The sequence below is a fragment of the Aquarana catesbeiana genome, linkage group LG02 (assembly GCF_042186555.1).
Source record: "Aquarana catesbeiana isolate 2022-GZ linkage group LG02, ASM4218655v1, whole genome shotgun sequence".
NCBI classification, from domain to species: domain Eukaryota; kingdom Metazoa; phylum Chordata; class Amphibia; order Anura; family Ranidae; genus Aquarana; species Aquarana catesbeiana.
The window spans coordinates 582,950,822-582,971,030 of record NC_133325.1 but is presented as its reverse complement, the minus strand read 5'-3'; the positions used below and the strand labels follow the sequence as shown (position 1 = coordinate 582,971,030).

Sequence of the window (20,209 nt, the reverse complement as noted above, 5' to 3'; positions counted from 1 at the left end):
TGTTCTGTGTACTGTGGGAGACCAGATATTGTGAATGCAGAGTCCTGGGTTTAGTGACACTTTAATTCAACCCAAAATGACTTTTTCTCCATTTTGGGCAGACTAAAGCTGGCTCTACATTATACAATTTTCGTATCCAAATTCCTTTAGATTTACCTTTAACTATGTAGTGCAAGGGCCTGCCTGATTGCATACAAATTAGAAGCGTTTAGGGTTGACCTCATATTATATGGTTTTGGTAAACCTAAAGGAAAATTGTATAATGTATGGCCAGCTTTAGGCAGGGTTTGATCTTTAACATGTTCTGGAACCCTGAAAGGTAAACCTGCCTTTGTGCATGCAATCACTGCAACAGATTTAGCTCAACTTCATGCTAGATGTTGCTTGTTCATGCTATACCTGCTTATAGGGATAGCGCATTTAATGGTTATTTACTATAAAATGCTTACTGTGCAGGTGATGGGTTGTGCACAGTGCAAAAAAACAAAGGAAGAAAAAACAGAGGAAGCCGTTGTGCAGACGAACCTCAATCAACGCTATTATCCAGACCCCACTACAGCATACCCAAGCTATGATTTCAACTCTTCAGCCAATAAATCAATATCCCTTTTGAATGGACCTTTTCTGGGAGTACAATCTGGTTTGGGATACCCCGCATCTTCAGGTAATGAGGCTCAATTATTTATACTTATACCATGAGATTACTACACAAAGAACAGGATGGTTTGGCAATGGACAGGCTCCTGTTAGGCTGGCCAAACACTATTATGTTTGAGTTGAATGAAAACAATTCAATAGATTCCTCTATCCATGCAGCTCTTATATTCGGACAGCTGGCACCAGCGGCTTTCAGTACACCTGAACTTTGGATGCAGCCGCTGTTTGGCCAACAATTTTCTGCCCGTCTCCTTTTATTTTTTCAACTAAAGGATGTCCAGAGGGAGGGGCCTTCAGGCCCACCCACTTAGTGAATTTAAGAAATGTCATCAAGTACCGAACAAAATTTGAATAGTGTAAGGCCAACACTTAAAGTGACACTCCAGCCAACTATGTAAACACTGAGTAGCAGGGCTTTTTTTCTCAGAGAATAGGTGCAGGTACTCCCTTTTCTAAGTCACCTTTTGTCTCTGCTCCCTACCCATCTCCAAGCATTGTCCCTTGGTTCCACCCCCAACCCACCCCCCAGTACTGCCCTTTTTGGAGAATGCAGAACAAGATATAATTTTTTGTTGCTAAGTAATTTGTATGCAATTTATTAATGATAACAAAAAAAACAGTAAAAAAGATCCACAGCAGCCAGCAACAATAGACCCCCCCCCCCAGCAACAATAGATACCCCCCAGCAACAATATACCCCCCAAAACTAAATATCCTTACCCCAGCAACAGTAGATCCACCCCAGCAACAACAGATCCCCACCACCATTAAATGATCTCCCAGCAAACACATCAATACATAGACCTTCCATCAGCTACAAGCAAAAGACCCCTCCCTCAACAGTAAATCCCTTACAGCAACAATAGCTCCCCCAGCAACAGTAGACCTCTCCAGCAACAATAGATCCCCTCCACCAATAGATCCCCTCCCCCAGTGACAATAGATTCTCCAGTAGCCAGCAACAATAGACCCTCTAGCACACCCCACCACCCCTTGCCATTGCATACACTCAGTGCTGGAGGTAGTATATTAGTGCCTTATATATGAATAAATAAGTACTGTTATATGTCTTTATTCAACTCTAGGAAGCACAAGCTTTTTTCAACTGTATTCTAAGTTGTTGTTTTTTTTACTAATTCAGGAGGAGCAACCACTTTTATTTCTTTGTACGATTATGATGCACGGACTGACGACGATTTAACATTTATAAAGGGAGAGAAATTTCACATCATAAGCAATTCGTATGTAACCCATTAAATACTCATATTTGTATACAATATTGTTGTATTATATGTCTAAGCTGAATGTTGTTTTTTTTCATGTATGACCATGGGACTGTTTATCAGATGTGGAAGAACTCAAAGCATATCAAATCCCAAGAAAAAATGTAATATTATTATTATTATACAGGATTTATATAGCGCCAATAGTTTACACAGCTCTTTACAATATAAAAATGAGACAATACAGTTATAATACAAAAAAATACAAGAGGATTAAGAGGGCCCTGCTCAGAAGAGCTTACAATGTAATAGGGTGGGGCAGGTGGTATAAATGGTTGTAACTGTGGGTAATGAGTTGATGGAAGTGGTAGAAGATTAGTTGGAGACGTGATAGACTTTCCTGAAGAGATGAGTTTTCAGGGATCGCCTGAAGGGAGGGGTTAAGCGGACCGGTGGAGGTAGCGAGTTCCAGAGGATGGGGGAGGCTCTGGAGAAATCCTGGAGTTGAGCATGGGAGGAGCAGACGAGAGGGCTAGAGAGTAGGAGATCTTGAGAAGAGCGGAGAGGACGATTTGGGTGATATTTGGAGACAAGATTAGTGATGTTGCTCGGGGCAGAGTTGTGAATGGCTTTGTATGTTGTGGTTAGTATTTTGAATTTAATTCGCTAGGTGATTGGGAGCCAGTGTAGGGATTGGAGTAGAGGGTTGGCAGACACTGAGCAGTTGGTAAGGTGGATAAGTCTGGCAGCAGCATTCATGATAGACTGAAGAGGGGATAGCCTATGGAGAGGTAGGCCAATGAGAAGGAAGTTGCAATAGTCAAGGCGAGAGATAACAAGGGAGTGAATGAGGAGCTTGGTGGTTTCATTTGTTGAAAAGGGGCGAATTTTAGAGATGTTACAGAGGTGAATTCTACAAACTTTTGACAACGATTGGATTTGAGGCTGAAATGACAAGTCAGAGTCTAGGATTACACCTAGTACCCTGGCGTGAGGGGAGGGACTGATGGTTGCATTGTTGATTTTGATGGAAAAGTCATGGAGGAGGGCACGGGCAGGGGGGAATATTAATAGCTCAGTTTAGAGAGATTTTGTTTAAGGAAGTGGTGCGACATCCATGCTGATATGTCAGTTAGTAAGTTAGTAATGCGAGAGGAGACTGAAAGAGTGAGGTGAGGTGTGGTGCAGCTTACCAGTCATTAATTGCAATGGTTTTCTTTTTTTTCAAGCTTTTTTCTTTTATTTTCACCTGGTGATTGTGCTAGTAACACACTTCCTGTCCTAGAGTGACAATGCTCTCGTAACATTCTGTATCTAAGAAGAAGCGGCATTGCCTCCCTAAGGCAAGTCCACAGAATACTTCCCCATCTTCTCCATAATATAGATAGGAGATGTAGACAAGAATGCAGTGTGTGCTGCTCCCAAGCCATGGTCATTTCCGGAAGACTCCAGGAAAATGTAAATGCTTGAAGGCAGGTGCAGTTTACACTCTCCTCTGTAGCTGGCGCTGTGTTGCTGACCACTGTACAGAGGGAATGGAGCCTTTTTAGGTGTCACCAGGAGAGCAGTAGTATGGTTGGACGCTGCAACACAAGTTGACCTAAGTGGCCATCTTTAGTGAGGGCAATGCTAATAAATAGCAGAGCCCCGCTGCAGTTGGCGTGCAGTCGCCGAGTGGCTAGAGTAAGGACAGGATCCACGCTGGATAGGGATTGCTTATTTCGCCTGGAAAGAGGTTCCTGACAAGGAGGGACAGAATAAGGACACTGCTTCTGTTAATCCCAGGATCCCCGTGCTGTGACCTAGACACTGCCAATACACCACCACTTTGTCTACAGCTACCCCTCTACTTATATGCTGCTCTGGTAATGTAGGCCTGCCAAAGTGACAACCCATTGACTGCTGGAGCTTTGTCAACGTGCCAACATTGCTGGAACTCTTCCAGCTATGTTCTTGTGATATTGCGTTTGTGGTATATGGATCTGTTAAATCAAGTACTTTGGAGCTGTACTCCACTTGTTGTTCGCCTATTTACAATTTAACCAAATATTAATTCTGCCACTTTCTTTGGGTTTCTGTGTTCCATTCTTTCACAATGGGTCCCAATTCATTGGACATGCTCACAAGCTGGCAACTTTATTGTTCTGGACAAACAAGCGAAGAAACACCATCTGGTAGGAGAGATGTTTCATCTATATAAATTGTAGCAATGATAGCATTTGAGGAATTAAACGTGTGCTGCTTTAAATGTCATCAATTACTGATTACAACTGTGTGTGTATATGAGCGCATATCCCTTTAATCCTGCACCTCCAACTTCTATGCTTAAGCCTAGTATTGTATTGCATGATAGGAGGAGGTGTCAGTTGGGACACTTTGCAGGTTTGTCCAGAACAATAAAGTGCTAGAATTTCAAACCAACTGGAGTGCATGTTTTTTTCTCCTTCAGAGAGGGGAGGTATGTTATAGTCTGGACAAGGTCAACTAATGCACAGAATGAAAATGGCAAACTGTGCCACCACCTTCCCCCTGGATGGAGGAGGGGATGGGGCTTAAAGTGAAATGTATGTAATGTTTGTGGGATGTGCTGATATAGTACCAATAGCTATGGTATACCACAGCGAAATTAATTGATAAAAAAAAATCCCTGCGTTGTGGTGTCATTGAAAGAAAAAAGGGTATAAGTACCACAGCGCTGACAGCCTGAATAAATACAATAAAGTGCAACTGTAGTGCATACAAAATTAGGTGCAAAATTAAACTAAAAAAACTAAAAATATATCAAGCATGTAGCCAGTAAAAGCTTAAAAAACACATGCAAATGTGTATAAACTTCTAATTGGAAGGTTCCTTCCACAGGTGCTGCTGTGCTAGAAATAGTGCAAATCAATATTAAGCATGTGACCAAAAACCACCCACACAGAGCAATGCAGGACCCGCGGGTGTGTGCATATGCATTTAGATCCGTAAATAAAAAAACACTTTTAATTCTGTTTTTCATGGCCATATTTATGAGGCCTAAATGGCCCTTACATGTGAACAGTAGCATCCCAAGACAGAATTCTTGGGAGACCCTTTTTATGGACAGGGAAGGATTCTAATGGAAAAACCAATGACTGCAGTGGTGCAAATTCATGTGTTGTGAATCCTATGGCATTTAGACTTGGCGTTATTTCATACATAACTCTCTTCCTGTTCACAGTCTTTGAGGCATGCATTTCAGGGACCTTCCCCTTGATTGGGCTAATGGGCTGACTATCTCTGCATATATGTTGTGTATATATATTGTGGAGAGGCGACCCCAGGTCATGGTGTGTATTAGCACCTTCAGCCTGGTTTTTGCAAAGACAGGCATGATGATTGCACACCTGTGGGCTGGGTTTATATTCCCCTCAGGAAGAGAGCTCAGGGCTCACACTTGGGAATAGCTCCACCTTACAGGCAGGTGGCCTGGTGTAGGAGTCGGGAGGGCTTTAAGGTAGAGACGGCTCCACGAAAGAGAGACAGAAGGTCTCTAGGAATCTGAGCGTGTATGTCTGCAGAAGGCAGATGTGGCCCGCGACCAAGTAGCACGCAGCCGAGCAAGTAAGCTCCAGGAGGGAGTTTGACCAAGTAAGAGTGAGTGAGCCGGGAGGCTGAGGTTTTCCTGTTATACAATGATGGTGGAACCCCCTGCGATGGAAGACTTTCTGTGAAGTTTGTTTAGTTTAAATAAAATTGGGCTGCCACGCCCTTAAAAATACAGTCTGGACTGACTGGTGTTCCTGAAAACGCATGCACCACTTGGGCATAATCACCCCAGATCGTTACAATAAATACTGAATATATATATTTATGAGCCCTTCAACCGGGATGGATGTGAACCACATAAACACGTCATAAGACCTATAACATGAAATTGACCTGAAGTGTGCCCTGGTCTGCTGGTCGGTATACAAAAAAAGGGGGCATACCCAAGATAAGTAATAGATGTTTGTGGAGAGAAATTAATTTGAGAAATGCCCTGAAAAAGGGAATGGGAGGGAGGGCATCGCACACAGGAACTGACGAAGACCACAGATGAGTGGGCTGCTTAATACCCCCCGGACTCCTTCCATAAATTCAGGCCACCACACTGGCCTTCTTATTTATGGTCGAAGCCCTTCAACCGGGATGGATGTGAACCACAAAAACACGCCATAAGACTTACAACATGAAATGGACCTGAAGTGTGCCCTGGTCTGCTGGTCGGTATTACCAAAAAAGGGGGCAAAAACATTCAGGTAGGGGTGAAAGCTCTAGATTGGTTTAGTACTATTTACTGAGCAAGTTTGGTAGATGCTTGCAACATTTATACCTGAGGATTCGGGATGTACCAGGCAAAGCAGGCAGATTTCCACCCGCCTAATCTCTTGATGATATGGTCTGGAACCCTGTGCTGGGATGCGGCCGAGGCTGCTCCAATTCGAAAGGAGTGTACAGAGTACCGACTGGGGTCGAGGCCTAAGTTGCGCAGGGGGATCCTGACGTGCTTGATGAACTGGTAGCCACTCAAGGGGTTGGTCTGGAAAGGTAGTAGGGGACTAGAGTGAGACTGGCTCAGTAGGAGCGACAGTAGGCGGTCGAGTATCGCTACTGGGCACCAGATGTTGTTTGTCTTGAAAAGATGGATGTTGACCCTGGAGCCAGATTGCTGGGTTTTGGATACTGCGAGGGGGAGAATGAAATGATCTTTGAATCGGGCCAGGTGACGTCTACATAGGGTGATCAGAGGGGTGGGAGAGAGAGAGAGGGGTGGGTGAGAGAGAGAGGGTGAGTGAAAGTGACCCCCTATCCCTGCCTGCAGTCTCTCCTGTGCCCCCTGTCTGTGGGTAGGTGTGTGTGTGATGCACCTACCTCCTGCCTATCCTCATCCTCTGGGCCCTTGGTCAGCCTATCTTCCTTCTTGATGGCAGTCACAGCGGAGAATGTGTGCAGGCTCTGGGAGGTGCCGGGGACGCTGCGCTCACTGCTGCTCAGGTCAGGATGGCGGTGAGGTCTTCTCCCACTCCTCCCTGGCTGGTCCTTCTAGCCAGCCTCGTGCTGCTCAGCGGGGTCACTACTCACTGTTTTAAGATGCTGCTGTCTCCGCTTCCCTGCACTCCGCCGCCACTGGACCAGCGGAACTGTCCCCCTCTAGGACCATGGCATGACAAGGGTGCGGGTGGCAGAGCTCAGCTGCTTTGGGCCCCAGGAGCACTAGCACGGAGGAGGAGGAAGTAAAATCCTCCTCCGCTTTCAACACTGGGCAGGGGGGTGGGCAGCTCTACCAACCAGTGGGCAGGATTAGAGTCAGGTGGAGTTGGAGGCGGAATTCCTGACTGTTCCCAGTGTCAGTTTCATTCCGGGACGCTGTATTGGGGACCAGGGACACAGATGTCAATTACGGGATAATCCCGGGCAATCCGGGACACGTGGGCACCCTACGTCTACACAGTACCTGGCCGGCAGGGCTATTACAGGTAAACTCGCTAGGCCCCAAAAAACCATAGTGGGCCAGGTTGATGGCCACTTGAATGACCAAGCTGTGAAGAAAGCCAAACGGGAACAAGAGAGGATGGTCGACATGTCTCTGAAGATGGTACTCATGATGGGCAAGCGTTTAGAGTTGGCTATGGGCTGTTGCTTCTGAATGTCACGCAGGTGAGTGAGTGTGGCAATATGAAATGAAAGCTAGTATGTGCTTAGTGTCTGACGTTGCTGCGGGGCAGGATGCCAGAAACTTGCAGAAGGCGTTCCAAGCTGTGTGGTAGGCCTTGAGTGTGTTGCGGGATAAGTATTGATTGATGAGCTGGGTTGCGCTGTGAAGGTGCTGCTTTAATCCAATGTCAGCTGAGCTTGGGTCGGCTCCGGGTTTCTGCTGAAAAAATGAAATGAAGTTAAAACAGGACAGTGCTCTGCTGCGACGTTGCACTTGCCCAGAATGAATGTGGACAGTGGACATTGAACTGTTGCTGTAGGGATAATTGTACCAGCCTGCCGGTCCAGGTGTAGCCCCAGACCTGAGCGGCTGCCATGATCGCGTATAGTTCGAACAATGAGGAAGACTGGATGAACCTGGGGATTAGGAGTATCTCTGGAGGCCATGGTCCTGCAAACCAAAGATGGCCAAAAATTGCAGCGAAGCCTGTGGAGGCTGCGGCATCCGTTACTACCTGCAGTAATAGAGATACTGACGGTATGAACATGGATATGCCATTCCAACTAGTAAGGAACTCATCCCACATAGACAAATCCGCTACTGCTGCTGTGTCTAATCTAAGGATATAATCGGGGGCTTTGTTTCTGAGAGAGGAAGACAAAGAGGCGCAAAATAAAAGATCGTCCCTGGGGAATGATTCTCATTGCAAAGTTGAGCATCCCTAAGAGGGATTAAAGCTGTTTCTTAATACACCGCTGTGCATGAGTAAAGTCATGAAGAACCGACCTGATGTGGGTCAGTTTGTCTAGGGGAAGGCTGGCCTGCATGGAGCGAGTGTCTAGGTTGACTCTGAGGAAGGTGATAGAGTGTGCTGGGCCTTCCACTTTTGTGTTCTGCAATGGGCACATTGAGATTCCCAAACACCACTCTTAACCTATCTAGGTCTACTGGGGGCACCCCAGGCTGTTCGATTAGCAGGAAGTCATCCAGGTAATGAATGACCCTCTGGCACTGGGCTTGGTGCAACAGGATCCAGGTGAGGGACTGTGCAAAGGTGTCAAAGAGGCACGGGCTACTTTTCGAGCCGAAGGTCAGTTTGGTGGCGAAGTAATATGACTCTTTCCATTTAATGCCGTGCCAGCACCAGAAAGATGGTTGGATGGGTAGAAGCTTAAATGCGTCTGATATGTTGGATTTAGAGAGCCAGGCGCCTGTGCCTACTTTGATAATGGCCTGAATCGCCATGTCAACTGAAGCATATTTCTCTGAAGTAATTAAGGAATTCAAACTCAGGATGTGGGAAGAATGAGGCGCAGACAGGTTGTACACCAAACAAATTTTATTTGAAAACTTGCCCTTGACAAGCCCAATAGGGCTAACTCTCCAGATGTTGAAAGGGGGCTGAGGGAAGGGGCCGATGATGAAGCCCCTTCAGCCTGTAACAGTTGGTCTATGGCCTGTTCGTCCGTGAGCAGAGGTTCCTGCACTCGTGAATAGTGTGGGGCAGTGTGATGAGGCCGGTATGGAATCCTGCTGTAAATCCTTGGATAAGGAAGGTGGCTAGTGAGGGAGTGGGGTGTGAGGTGAGGTAAAACCTCAGCCATAGAACGTCTACTCAGCTTATCAGGACAATTTCTGCTGCTTGATCTGGCATAGGGCTTTAGGATGTGCTCTATGACATATGGTACAGATATGGAGCAGCCGGCATTGGCTGTAGTTGCACAATCCAAAATTAAAGTTATTACAGACGGATGCTTCCCCTACTGACAGAACGGGACGTCCGAACTTGTCCACCTGGGGTATCTGAGCTGGGGCCGACAAGCCCTGAGCTGTACCGGAGGTGGAGGGAAGATCGAGAGGGCGTCTAACTGCTATGTTGGTGCACCAGGTGGCGGTGTGGGTGGAGGACTGGCAGATAGCACAGAGTGGTGATCGTAGACCGGCAGAGTGGAGGCAGAACAACTCTGTGTCCATGAGGCTCCAATCAATGCCTGCTTTGAACTGTGTGAGCCTGACTGCTGCTTTGGCCGAGAATGAATGGTGGTAATCATAAAATGAGAACCGGCCGTATTTATAGCCTTGGTCCACCACGGAGATATGAGTCCAGCTCTTCCCTCCTGCTGGGGCTGGCTGAGCACAGGACATCCCTCACCATCCCAAAGGTCAACACAAACCCTGCAATTTGCGGTTGAGCTTGGGGTCTTTGGCCTTGAGGACCACTGATACGTCCCCCCAGGCATAAGAAAAATTCTCTGCCAGATCATGAACTGAAATGAGGAGGGAAGCAAGGTTGACGTCCTTGCCATCCAAAATGTTCTTCCTGATGCTGGCTGGGACCAGGTGGGCTGGGAAGATAGTAGAACTCTTCCCTGTCATACCTGCAGATGTGAGGTCTTCGCTGCCAGCCTGTGACATGGCTCTGGCTGACTTGTGCCCTAGTTGTGAAGTTCTTTGAGGTAAAAAAACTCAGTCGACCAGAACCTGGGGGAATAACGTCCAACCTGGTGCAGGATGGAACTATCTGAACTCGACTGACCTAGAGGAGAAATGACAGATGGACAATGGTGAGTGACTTAATTACATACGATTAGGAGGTGAATGAGTGGCCAGGTCTTGTGACTTTAAGATATGTTTATAGCGACTGCAAGGGGAACCTTATCGGGGGGGGGGGCGACCGATGGTTAAATGAACCAATTGAAACCATGAATGGACTTTGAAGAAAAACGGCTTTGAGAACAGTTGGTCTGGAGCTATGTGGGCCGTTGTGCCTTGTTGCGACTGGATTCGAACTGGGCCGTAGGGTGAGCCGTACTGAGGGGTGTCCGTCGATGATGTGACAAATCAAACAGTGATCTAAATTTAAAAGTGAACCGTTTCGTCACTGAGGCGACCGACATCGAACAACAGTAGATCTATGACAGGATAAAAGAAATGAAAAAAAGCACGAGTGACCCGACATGAAGTGACTGCCGAACCTAAGGAGAACATGACAGACAACATACGAAATAATACCACTGAATGATTGAAGTGATGGTAACACGAATCAGAGTGCCGTAACTGTGACTGACAGTGAACCGAACTGTGGAATATGGGATGAAATGAGGGAGAAATTAAATGAGCGAAATGAAGCCGACACGAATCGGAGTGCTGCTAAAGAGACTGGACTCGTGTGGGGTATCTGAAATGAAATAAGCGAAATGACTGCCATGACAGAGGCACGAATCGGTGTGTTGCGATAGCGACTGACAGCGAACCTGTCTATGGAACAGGAAATAATAATGGCTAACACGAGTCGAATTAGTGCACCGCAGATGCGACTGAATTCAAATCGGAGTGAAGGGTATGCGAAATGTAACGAATTAAATGTTTGCCATGATAGTTGCACGAATCAGTGTGCCGCGATTGCGACTGACAACGAACCGGGCCTGTGGAGCATGGAATTGTATGAGACGGAATGACTAGAACGAGTCGGCATGAATCGGTGCGTCGCAGATGCGACTGGATTTGAACCGGAGTGAAGGGTATGCAAAATGTAACAAATGAAATGATTTGCCATGACAGAGGTACTAATCGGTCTGCCGCAATTTGCAACTGATAACAAACCGGACTGTGGAACGTGGAATGCATGAGACGGAATGACTAGCATGGGTCAACACAAATCGGTGTGTCGCAGATGCGACTGGATTTGAATCGGAGTGTTGGTATATGAGGCAAATTAAATGATTGCTGTGACAGAAACATGAATCAGTGCGCTGCAATTGCGACTGACAATGAACCAGACTGTGGAGCATGGCATGAAATGAGATGGAATGACTAGAACGAGCTGACAGGAATCGGTGCGTCGCAGATGCGACTGGATTCAGATGGGGGTAAAGGGTATGCAAAGTAACAATGGATGCCATGACAGAGACCCGAATCGGTGTGTCGCAATTGTGACTGACAGCGAACCGGATTGCTGAGCCTGGCATGAGATGACATGATAAAAACTAGCCGGGACGAATCGGTGAGTCGCTGATGCAGAGGGTAATGCAAACTAAAATAACTGAAATGATAGACAGTGTTTTTTAAGTAAAATGGGCCGACTATATGGCGTGTAACAAGGTACGAAAATATACGAATGAAAGTGATGAAAAACGGCTCGGTCTTTGTGCTTGTGATCACAAACTGAGTCGCTTGGTTTGTGGTTTTGCACGAGGCTAAATAAGGTTGCATACGGAGACTTAACGAATGACTCGTAAGTTCCGTAGCGGGGTTTCAGTGATACGGGGTACCTGGCAAACAACTATACGTGAAATGAAGAAATTATATACGAATCCTACTTGCGACAGTTTGAGCAAGACTCGATCTACGAAAAACCATGAACGGAAAACCGAAAGCCTCTGGAAGTTCGGACACGCAACTCACGAACACCGAATAAGTTGGAAGAGTCGGCCTAGTGACGTAACGAATTGCGCACAGGAACCGACAAAGACCACAGATGAGTGGGCTGCTTAAATACCCCCCGGACTACTCCCATAAATGAGGCCACCATACTGGCCTTCTTATATACAGTATATACACAGGGCTGTCTTTAAGGCAGGGCAAAAGGGGCAGCTGCCCTGGGCCCTGTCATTGTTGTGGGGCCGAAAGCAGCTGCCCCATACTTGCCAACTATCCCAGTTTAAATTCCCTTGTCCCTTGCAGTTTTAGTCCCGTGCTGTGTCCTGATATCTCAGTGTGAAGTGCTGCTACTAATGCTGCCCAGCTCTGCCCTATTGTTTTGTACAAATGACTCACCTGCAGACCCTGTGTTTACATGTAAACAACCAGCATTCATATGTAAATAGCTGCATCCGGCGGCATAGATATGTAAATAAAGGCGGCATTCATATGTATATTGTGCCCCCTGCAGCGAGGAGATGATGTGCTTTAACCTCTAGCAAACATTCAGTGACAAGTATTACTGTAGAGTAATCTCTAGCAACCAATCAACACGCAGTAATCATGTGCTGTAACATCTAGCAACTAATCAGTGAGCCGTAACGTGTGCTGTAACCTCTAGGAACCAGGAACCAGTCAGTCAGTAAGAGGTAATGATAAACTGTAAGCTCTGGCAAGCGCTGCCTGATCTGATACAGTAAACTGATTTTAAGTCTAGCTGCTATTTATTGTATGTCTCAGAGCAGGTGGAGAGCGAAATTGTATGGTGGGGCCCAAGAAAACATTTGCCCAGGTTCCAATCAATATTAAAGATGGCCCTGTATATACAGTCAGGTCCATAAGTATTGGGACATCGACAATTCTAATCTTTTTGGCTCTATACACCACCACGAACAAGATGTGCTTTAACTGCAGACTTTCAGCTTTAATTTGAGGGTATTTACATCCAAATCAGGTGAACGGTGTAGGAATTACAACAGTTTGTATATGTGCCTCTTACTTTTTAAGGGACCAAAAGTAATGGGACAATTGGCTGCTCAGCTGTTCCATGGCCAGGTGTGTGTTATTCCCTCATTATCCCATTTACAAGGAGCAGATAAAAGGTCCAGAGTTCATTTCAAGTGTGCTATTTGCATTTGGAATCTGTTGCTGTCAACTCTCAATATGAGATTCAAAGAGCTGTCACTATCAGTGAAGCAAGCCATCATTAGGCTGAAAAAACAAACAAACCCATCAGAGAGATAGCAAAAACATTAGGTGTGGCCAAATCAACTGTATGGAACATCCTTAAAAAGAGAGAACGCACCAGTGAGCTCAGCAACACCAAAAGACCCAGAAGACCTCGGAAAACAACTGTGGTGGATGACCGAAGAATTATTACCCTGGTGAAGAAAATACCCTTCACAACAGTTGGCCAGATCAAGAACACTCTCCAGGAGGTAGGTGTATGTGTGTCAAAGTCAAAAATCAAGAGAAGACTTCACCAGAGTGAATACAGAGGGTTCACCACAAGATGAAAAGATGGACTCCAGGAAGATGACAGATTTGTCGAAACGGCGTAGGGAGGAGCGACGTGCTGACGTCACCACCATCGCTGATCCCGGAAGCTACGGGCAGCAGCTGCGAGCCGGCCGGCATATATGGTTTTATACGCGATTTGAAGCTTTCACATTGTAAGTGTATTTCCTACTTTTCTTCTCAATAAATGTTAATTGTATTACGCTATGGAGCTTTCTCTTTTGCATTTGTCCTTGGGATCTGAGCACTAATACACCATCCAGTGGACCCCTTGAGCGGTGACCCGTGGAGACACATTCCCAACAGAGACCCAGTGGCTGGGGGATACAGCCACTTGCTCACACGATCTCTATAACAAGAGATCACTCGATCTGGTAAGGGGCAGATGGTTTTAAGGTGGAGGAATTTTCCTATCATCACGCTCCCCAGGGTGACAACATTGCATGCCTCACATCGTTTGAAGAGTGGTGTTTTCTCTCTTTTTTATGAAAGACTTTCTCAGCAAGAAATTTTGTCTGTATGGACTTTGCTCATTCTGCTTGGTTTTTGATTGTCCATATCCTAAGGATTAACTGTATAGATTTAAATTTGTGGGATTCAAGTTTTATTATTTGCCAGCAATATAGTTTTTTCCTCATAGTTTTTTATTGCACAAGGGTGTTACAGTTGTGGTCATACAAATGAATCACGATCACATTCACTTAATAATAGCAGCGCAGCCTTTCCTATATACAAGATGTAAACCATTGGTGAGCCTCAAAAACAGGAAGGCCAGATTAGAGTTTGCCAAACAACATCTAAAAAAGCCTTCACAGTTCTGGAACAACATCCTATGGACAGATGAGACCAAGATCAACTTGTACCAGAGTGATGGGAAGAGAAGAGTATGGAGAAGGAAAGGAACTGCTCATGATCCAAAGCATACCACCTTATCAGTGAAGCATGGTGGTGGTAGTGTCATGGCGTGGGCATGTATGGCTGCCAATGGAACTGGTTCTCTTATATTAATTGATGATGTGACTGCTGACAAAAGCAGCAGGATGAATTCTGAAGTGTTTCGGGCAATATAATCTGCTCATATTCAGCAAAATGCTTCAGAACTCAATGGACGGCGCTTCACAATGCAGATGGACAATGACCCGAAGCATACTGCGAAAGCAACCAAAGAGTTTCTTAAGGGAGGGAGGCGGAATGTTATGCAATGGCATAAGCAAAGTCAATCACCTGACCTGAATCCGATTGAGCATGCATTTCACTTGCTGAAGACAAAACTGAAGGGAAAATGCCCCAAGAACAAGCAGGAACTGAAGACAGTTACAGTAGAGGCCTGGTAGAGCATCACCAGGGATGAAACCCAGCGTCTGGTGATGTCTATGCGTTCCAGACTTCAGGCTGTAATTGATTGCAAAGGATTTGCAACCAAGTATTAAAAAGTAAAAGTTACATGGATGATTGTTAATCTGTTCCATTACTTTTGGTCCCTTAAAAAGTGGGGGGCACATATACAAACTGTTGTAATTCCTACACCATTCACCTGATTTGGATGTAAATACCCTCAAATTAATTTATTTAAAATCCATTGTGGTGGTGTATAGAGCCAAAAAGATTAGAATTGTGTCAATGTCCCAATATTTATGGACCTGACTGTACAAACTGGGTAATCTTGTACACAGAAGAATTTTTAATGGCAGAGGCAGCTGTGAAACACTGCAAATTAATAGCATATTACTGTAAATAAAATATGTGAAATTAAATTTGTATTTCCATAAACCAATAAAATAGAAGAAATTAGGCTAAACAATAAATGTATGTTAAAAAAACTAAATATTGTATCAAATGCTTACCATAATTTTCCTTTCCTGACACCAGTCCATTGCAGCATACCTATGATAGAGCTCTGCCCCTATCTCCACCCACAAGTCCAGTTTAAATTTATAAAAGGAAAGAGAGACCCACCACATTCTCTGTAACAATAACCAAGGGAGGTTCTGTATGCTGCCACGGATCGGCATCAGGAGAGGAAAATTACAGTGAGTATTTCATACAATTTTCCATTTTCCTTGTTGCCCTGGTTCTACCATGTAGTGCCTGAGGAAGGTGTGCTTCAAAGACCAGCTTGCTGCTTTACATATGGTCTCCATCAATACCCTTGAATGCGCTGCACAGGACGTAGAGAAGGTTGTTATAGCGAAATGAGCCTTTACCACATTTGGACACTCTCATCCAGCAACTCTCAATGCTCTTTGAATGATCTTGACAATCCAAGACAACAAGTTCCTTGCTGTAGCTCCCTTCCCTTTGAATCTGCCTGACAAGAACAGCCTCTTAAAATCTAAACAAAGTTGTTGCCTGAAGATAAGTATGTAGGACCCTTGGAATATCCAACTCGAGGGACCTAAGCACCACTCTTTCTGGACACAACAAGATGTAGGGCCCCGTAGCTCCAAGTTACATAGTTACATAGTAGGTGAGGTTGAAAAAAGACCAAGTCCATCACGTCCAACCTATGTGTGTGATTATATGTCAGTATTACATTGTATATCCCTGTATGTTGCAGTCGTTCAGGTGCTTATCTAATAGTTTTTTGAAACTATCGATGCCCCCCCCCGCTGGGACCACCTGTGGAAGGGAATTCAACATCATTGCCGCTCTTACAGTAAAGAACCCTCTACGTAGTTTAAGGTTAAACCTCTTTTCTTTTAATTTTAATGAGTGGCCACGTGTCTTGTTAAAATCCCTTCCGCAAAAAAGTTTTATCCCTATTGTGGGGTCACCAGTATGGTATTTGTAAATTGAAATCATATCCTCTCTCAAGCGTCTTTTCTCCACAGAAGATAAGTTCAGTGCTCGCAACCTTTCTTCATAACTAATGTCCTCCAGACCCTTTATTAGCTTTGTTGCCCTTCTCTGTACTTGCTCCATTTCCAATACATCCTTCCTGGGGACTGGTGCCCAAAACTGGACAGCATACTCTAGGTGCAGCCGGATCAGAGCCTTGTAAAGCGGGGGAATTATCGTTTTATCTCTGGAGTTAATCCCTTTTTTAATGCATGACAATATTCTGTTTACTTTGTTAGCAGCAGCTTGGCATTGCTGAGCCTATCATCTACTAGGACCCCCACGTCCTTTTCCAACCTAGATTCCCCCAGAGGTTCTCCCCCCAGTGTATAGATTGCATTCATATTTTTGCCACCCAAATGCATTATTTTACATTTTTCTACATTAAACCTCATTTGCCATGCAGTTGCCCACCCCATTAATTTGTTCAGATCTTCTTGCAAGGTTTCCACATCCTGCAGAGAAGTTATTGCCCTGCTTAGCTTAGTATCATCTGCAAATAGAGATTGAACTGTTTACCCCATCCTCCAGGTTGTTTATGAACAAATTAAATAGGATTGGTCCCAGCACAGAACCCTGACCACTGATACTCTACCTCCTGAAGTTATTACCACTAAGAACACTGCCTTAAGACCCCGTCCACACTGGGGCGGTGCGGGCATTAGCGGTAAAGCTCTGCTAGTTTTAGCTTTACCGCTGTTATAGTGGCGCTTTTCGGCCACTAAAGGGGTGCTTTTAATCCCCACTAGCGGCCGAGGAAAGGGTTAATAGCGCCGAGGAAAGGGTTAATAGCGCCGTGTTGCGGCGCTGCTAAATCGCTTTGCAGGCGCTTTGGCAGCGCTGCTCATTCATTTCAATGGGCAGGTGCGGTGGAGGAGCGGTGTATACACCGCACTGCCCCAAAGATGCTGCTTGCGGGACTTTTTTTCCTGTCCTGCAAGCGCACCGCCGATTGAGAGGCACTTTACAGGAGCTATTTTTAACACTAAAATGCCTGAAAAGCACCCCAGTTTGAGAGGAGTCTTAGAGTAATGTCCTGTAGTGAACTGCTTTCTGTTGGTGTAAACGGAGTACAGGTGAGGAAATCCAGAACCAGTGTGAAGTGCCACTGTGGAAACCTATTCCCACTCGGGGAGCAAAGTTCCAGGAACATCCTCATGAAGCATTCTACTACCTGCTCATATACTAATTTTTTTCTTGTGAAGCTGAAAGGACTGAGGCTTGGACCTTTAGGGAACTGAGACTGAGCCCTAAGTCTAGACCTGTCTGAAGAAAATCCAATAACTGGACAAACTCCGGGGAGCCTTATAACCGAGGGATCTGGGCAAAGCCCTCCTAATGGAGAGCCCATTTGTTGGGATCTGGAAAACACCTACAGAACCAGTCTACTTCGATATTTTGTGCCCCCCAAATTGTACAATACCCGAAGCTCTTGCAGATTTTCCTCCGTCAAGGTCATAATCGGTTCCACTTTTTTCAGAAGGGACCCGCTGTAAGTTCCCCCCGTCTCTGGTTGTATTACACTGCTGCCATGTTATCCACAGGTAGAGTGACCGGGCAACCCCGAATAACACTGCAGTTGGCATCAAAGTTGCTCGGACTTCCAGTATGTTGGAGACAATGCTCTCTGACAGAAAACTCTGACACTTGACGTGCACCCTGAGATGACCACAGGTGGCGTCCCATCCAGTATCACTGGCATCGGTGGTAACAACGGCTCATGGCAATGGACCTAATGGGCAAGACCAAGTAAGGGTCTCTTGACATGTCCACCACCAAAGACTCCTGTGCATCTGAGGGGAAATTGACTTGGCTAAAGTGTATGGCTAAAGCCTGCTGTCAGCTAACATTACAGAGCCAGTCCAGGCACTGCAGGGATCCCGATAATATTGTTGGGATCTGTCCAGATGCCTGACAGGCAGTTGGCTCTGCCTCTCAGCACTGGAGGGACAGAGCACAGAGCAGTGGCTGATAGTCACCGCTCTGCTCACTGAAGACCGAGAACCGAGCGATTAGTGGTCATTGATCACTTGGCTCTCAGGTCTTAGAGGCGGCGGGGGACTGATGCTGCATCCACCTATATGAGTATGACTGTTTATTTCAAAACCTGCACTTCTCTTTCAAAGAAGAGCCCAATGTAAATAAATAAATATTCATGTATCTTGGCTGCCATCCAGTGAAATATTCCCACTATTACAATTTGCCAAAACACAGTTCTATTAGCCTTTATAATTAGATCAGATACATGTTTCATCTGGAGTAGATTTGTGTAAATCATTTTTTTTCACAATAAACCATAAATAAATGTCCTCTCAAAGTCCAAAAAAAGTTCTGGTGCTGTAAAAAAATCAATATGCTGTGATCAGTTCTCTATGCAAACCAATAAAGTGCTTTTCCAAAGGGCTGTGATTGCTGTTCTTTATACAGTGCCTTGAAAAAGTATCCATACCCCTTGAAATGTTGCACATTTTGTCATGCTACAAACAAAAATGTAAATGTATTTTATTTGGATCTTATGTGATTTTTATGTGCTAGATCAACACAAACTGGCACATGGAAAAGTGGGTACAATGTCATGATCATCCAACATTAATGAGTGACACAAATAAAAAAAATAATTATATATAAAAAAATTAATTACCGTATATACTCGAGTATAAGTCGTTCCGAGTATAAGTCGAGGCCCTAATTTACCACAAAAAAATGGGAAAAACTTATTGACCCGAGTATAAGACAAGGGTGAGAAATGCACAGCTACTGTAAGTGGAAAAGAGGGTCAACAATGCCCATTTGCAGCCTCACTATGCCCATTTGCATGCCTCACTGTGCCCATTTGCAGCCATAGGTCCCCTGAACTTCAAACTCAGTAGTTAAGGATTCCTAGATGCCCCCTAGCTGCAGCCAAAATTTGGGGTCTCTGAACCCAAAGGGTCCCAAAATGACATTGCTGCAGATGGACACAGTTGACCGAATTTGGGGCCCCGTATCTTGGGGCCACTTAGTGCTAAGAACCCCAAATTTGGTGTGCAAACCCAGTGGAACTAGCACCATAAAATATCCAAAGCTGGGGTTTCTAGCACCAAGTGGCCCCGAGACACAGGGCCCCAAAAATCGGTTCAGAAAATGTCAAGCACTTTTCTGTAGCAGAGAATGACATTTTCCGAACCGGCTTTGGGGCCCGGTATCTCGGGGCCACTTGGTGCTAGGAACTCCATCTTTGGATATGTTATGGTACCCGTTCCACTGGGTTTGCACACCAAATTTGGGGTTCCTAGCACTAAGTGGCCCTGAGATACAGGGCCCCAAATTTGGTTCAGAAAATGTCAAGCACTTTTCTGCAGCAGAGAATGACATTTTCCGAACCGATTTTGGGGCCCTGTGCCGATCTGCACACACTGCCCATGTTTCATCAGATTTGGCGACCCGTCAGAATATGTAATGGATGTGATGTTTCCATCGCCGCCATGTTGCTACACTCCGCACTCCTCCACAGTAAGGATACACTGAGAAGGGGCAAGTGGACATCTTGCTACACCCACCGGAGTTTTGCATTTCACACTTATTTATAACAGTAAACGGAGCTTATATGGTCAAATACAGTTATTAGAAATCCCTCGGACTGTTTACATGTTGAATTTTAAAAGCAGCGCTGTTCTGTCAGATTAAAAAACCTGTGAGATCAGCAGGTTTGCCGTTGCTTTTAAAATTCAACATCTAAACAGTCTGTCCGGATTACTAAATACTGTATTTCACCTTATAAGCTCAAAAAATAAGTGTGAAATGCAAGTAGAAGAGCCAAATTGTAACATTTTAGGATACATTACACACACTGGTAAGCACCACTATAGTCCTTGATTTATCTATTACAATCTTGCCTCTGGCCATGAATAGGGTC

The 20,209-nt window shown here is 45.2% G+C and overlaps 1 protein-coding gene across 2 annotated transcripts in view; it reads left to right on the top strand.

Annotated features, from left to right (window-relative positions):
- FGR (FGR proto-oncogene, Src family tyrosine kinase) overlaps nt 1–20,209 on the top strand; it is a 196,684-nt gene that overhangs the window by 103,721 nt on the left and 72,754 nt on the right. For both annotated transcript variants that reach the window (XM_073616188.1, XM_073616190.1), the window contains exons 3-4: nt 457–664; nt 1,799–1,898. In XM_073616188.1, coding sequence (XP_073472289.1) covers nt 460–664; nt 1,799–1,898 — 305 coding nt within the window. In that variant the 5' untranslated portion in view covers nt 457–459. The remainder of the gene's footprint in view (nt 1–456; nt 665–1,798; nt 1,899–20,209) is intronic.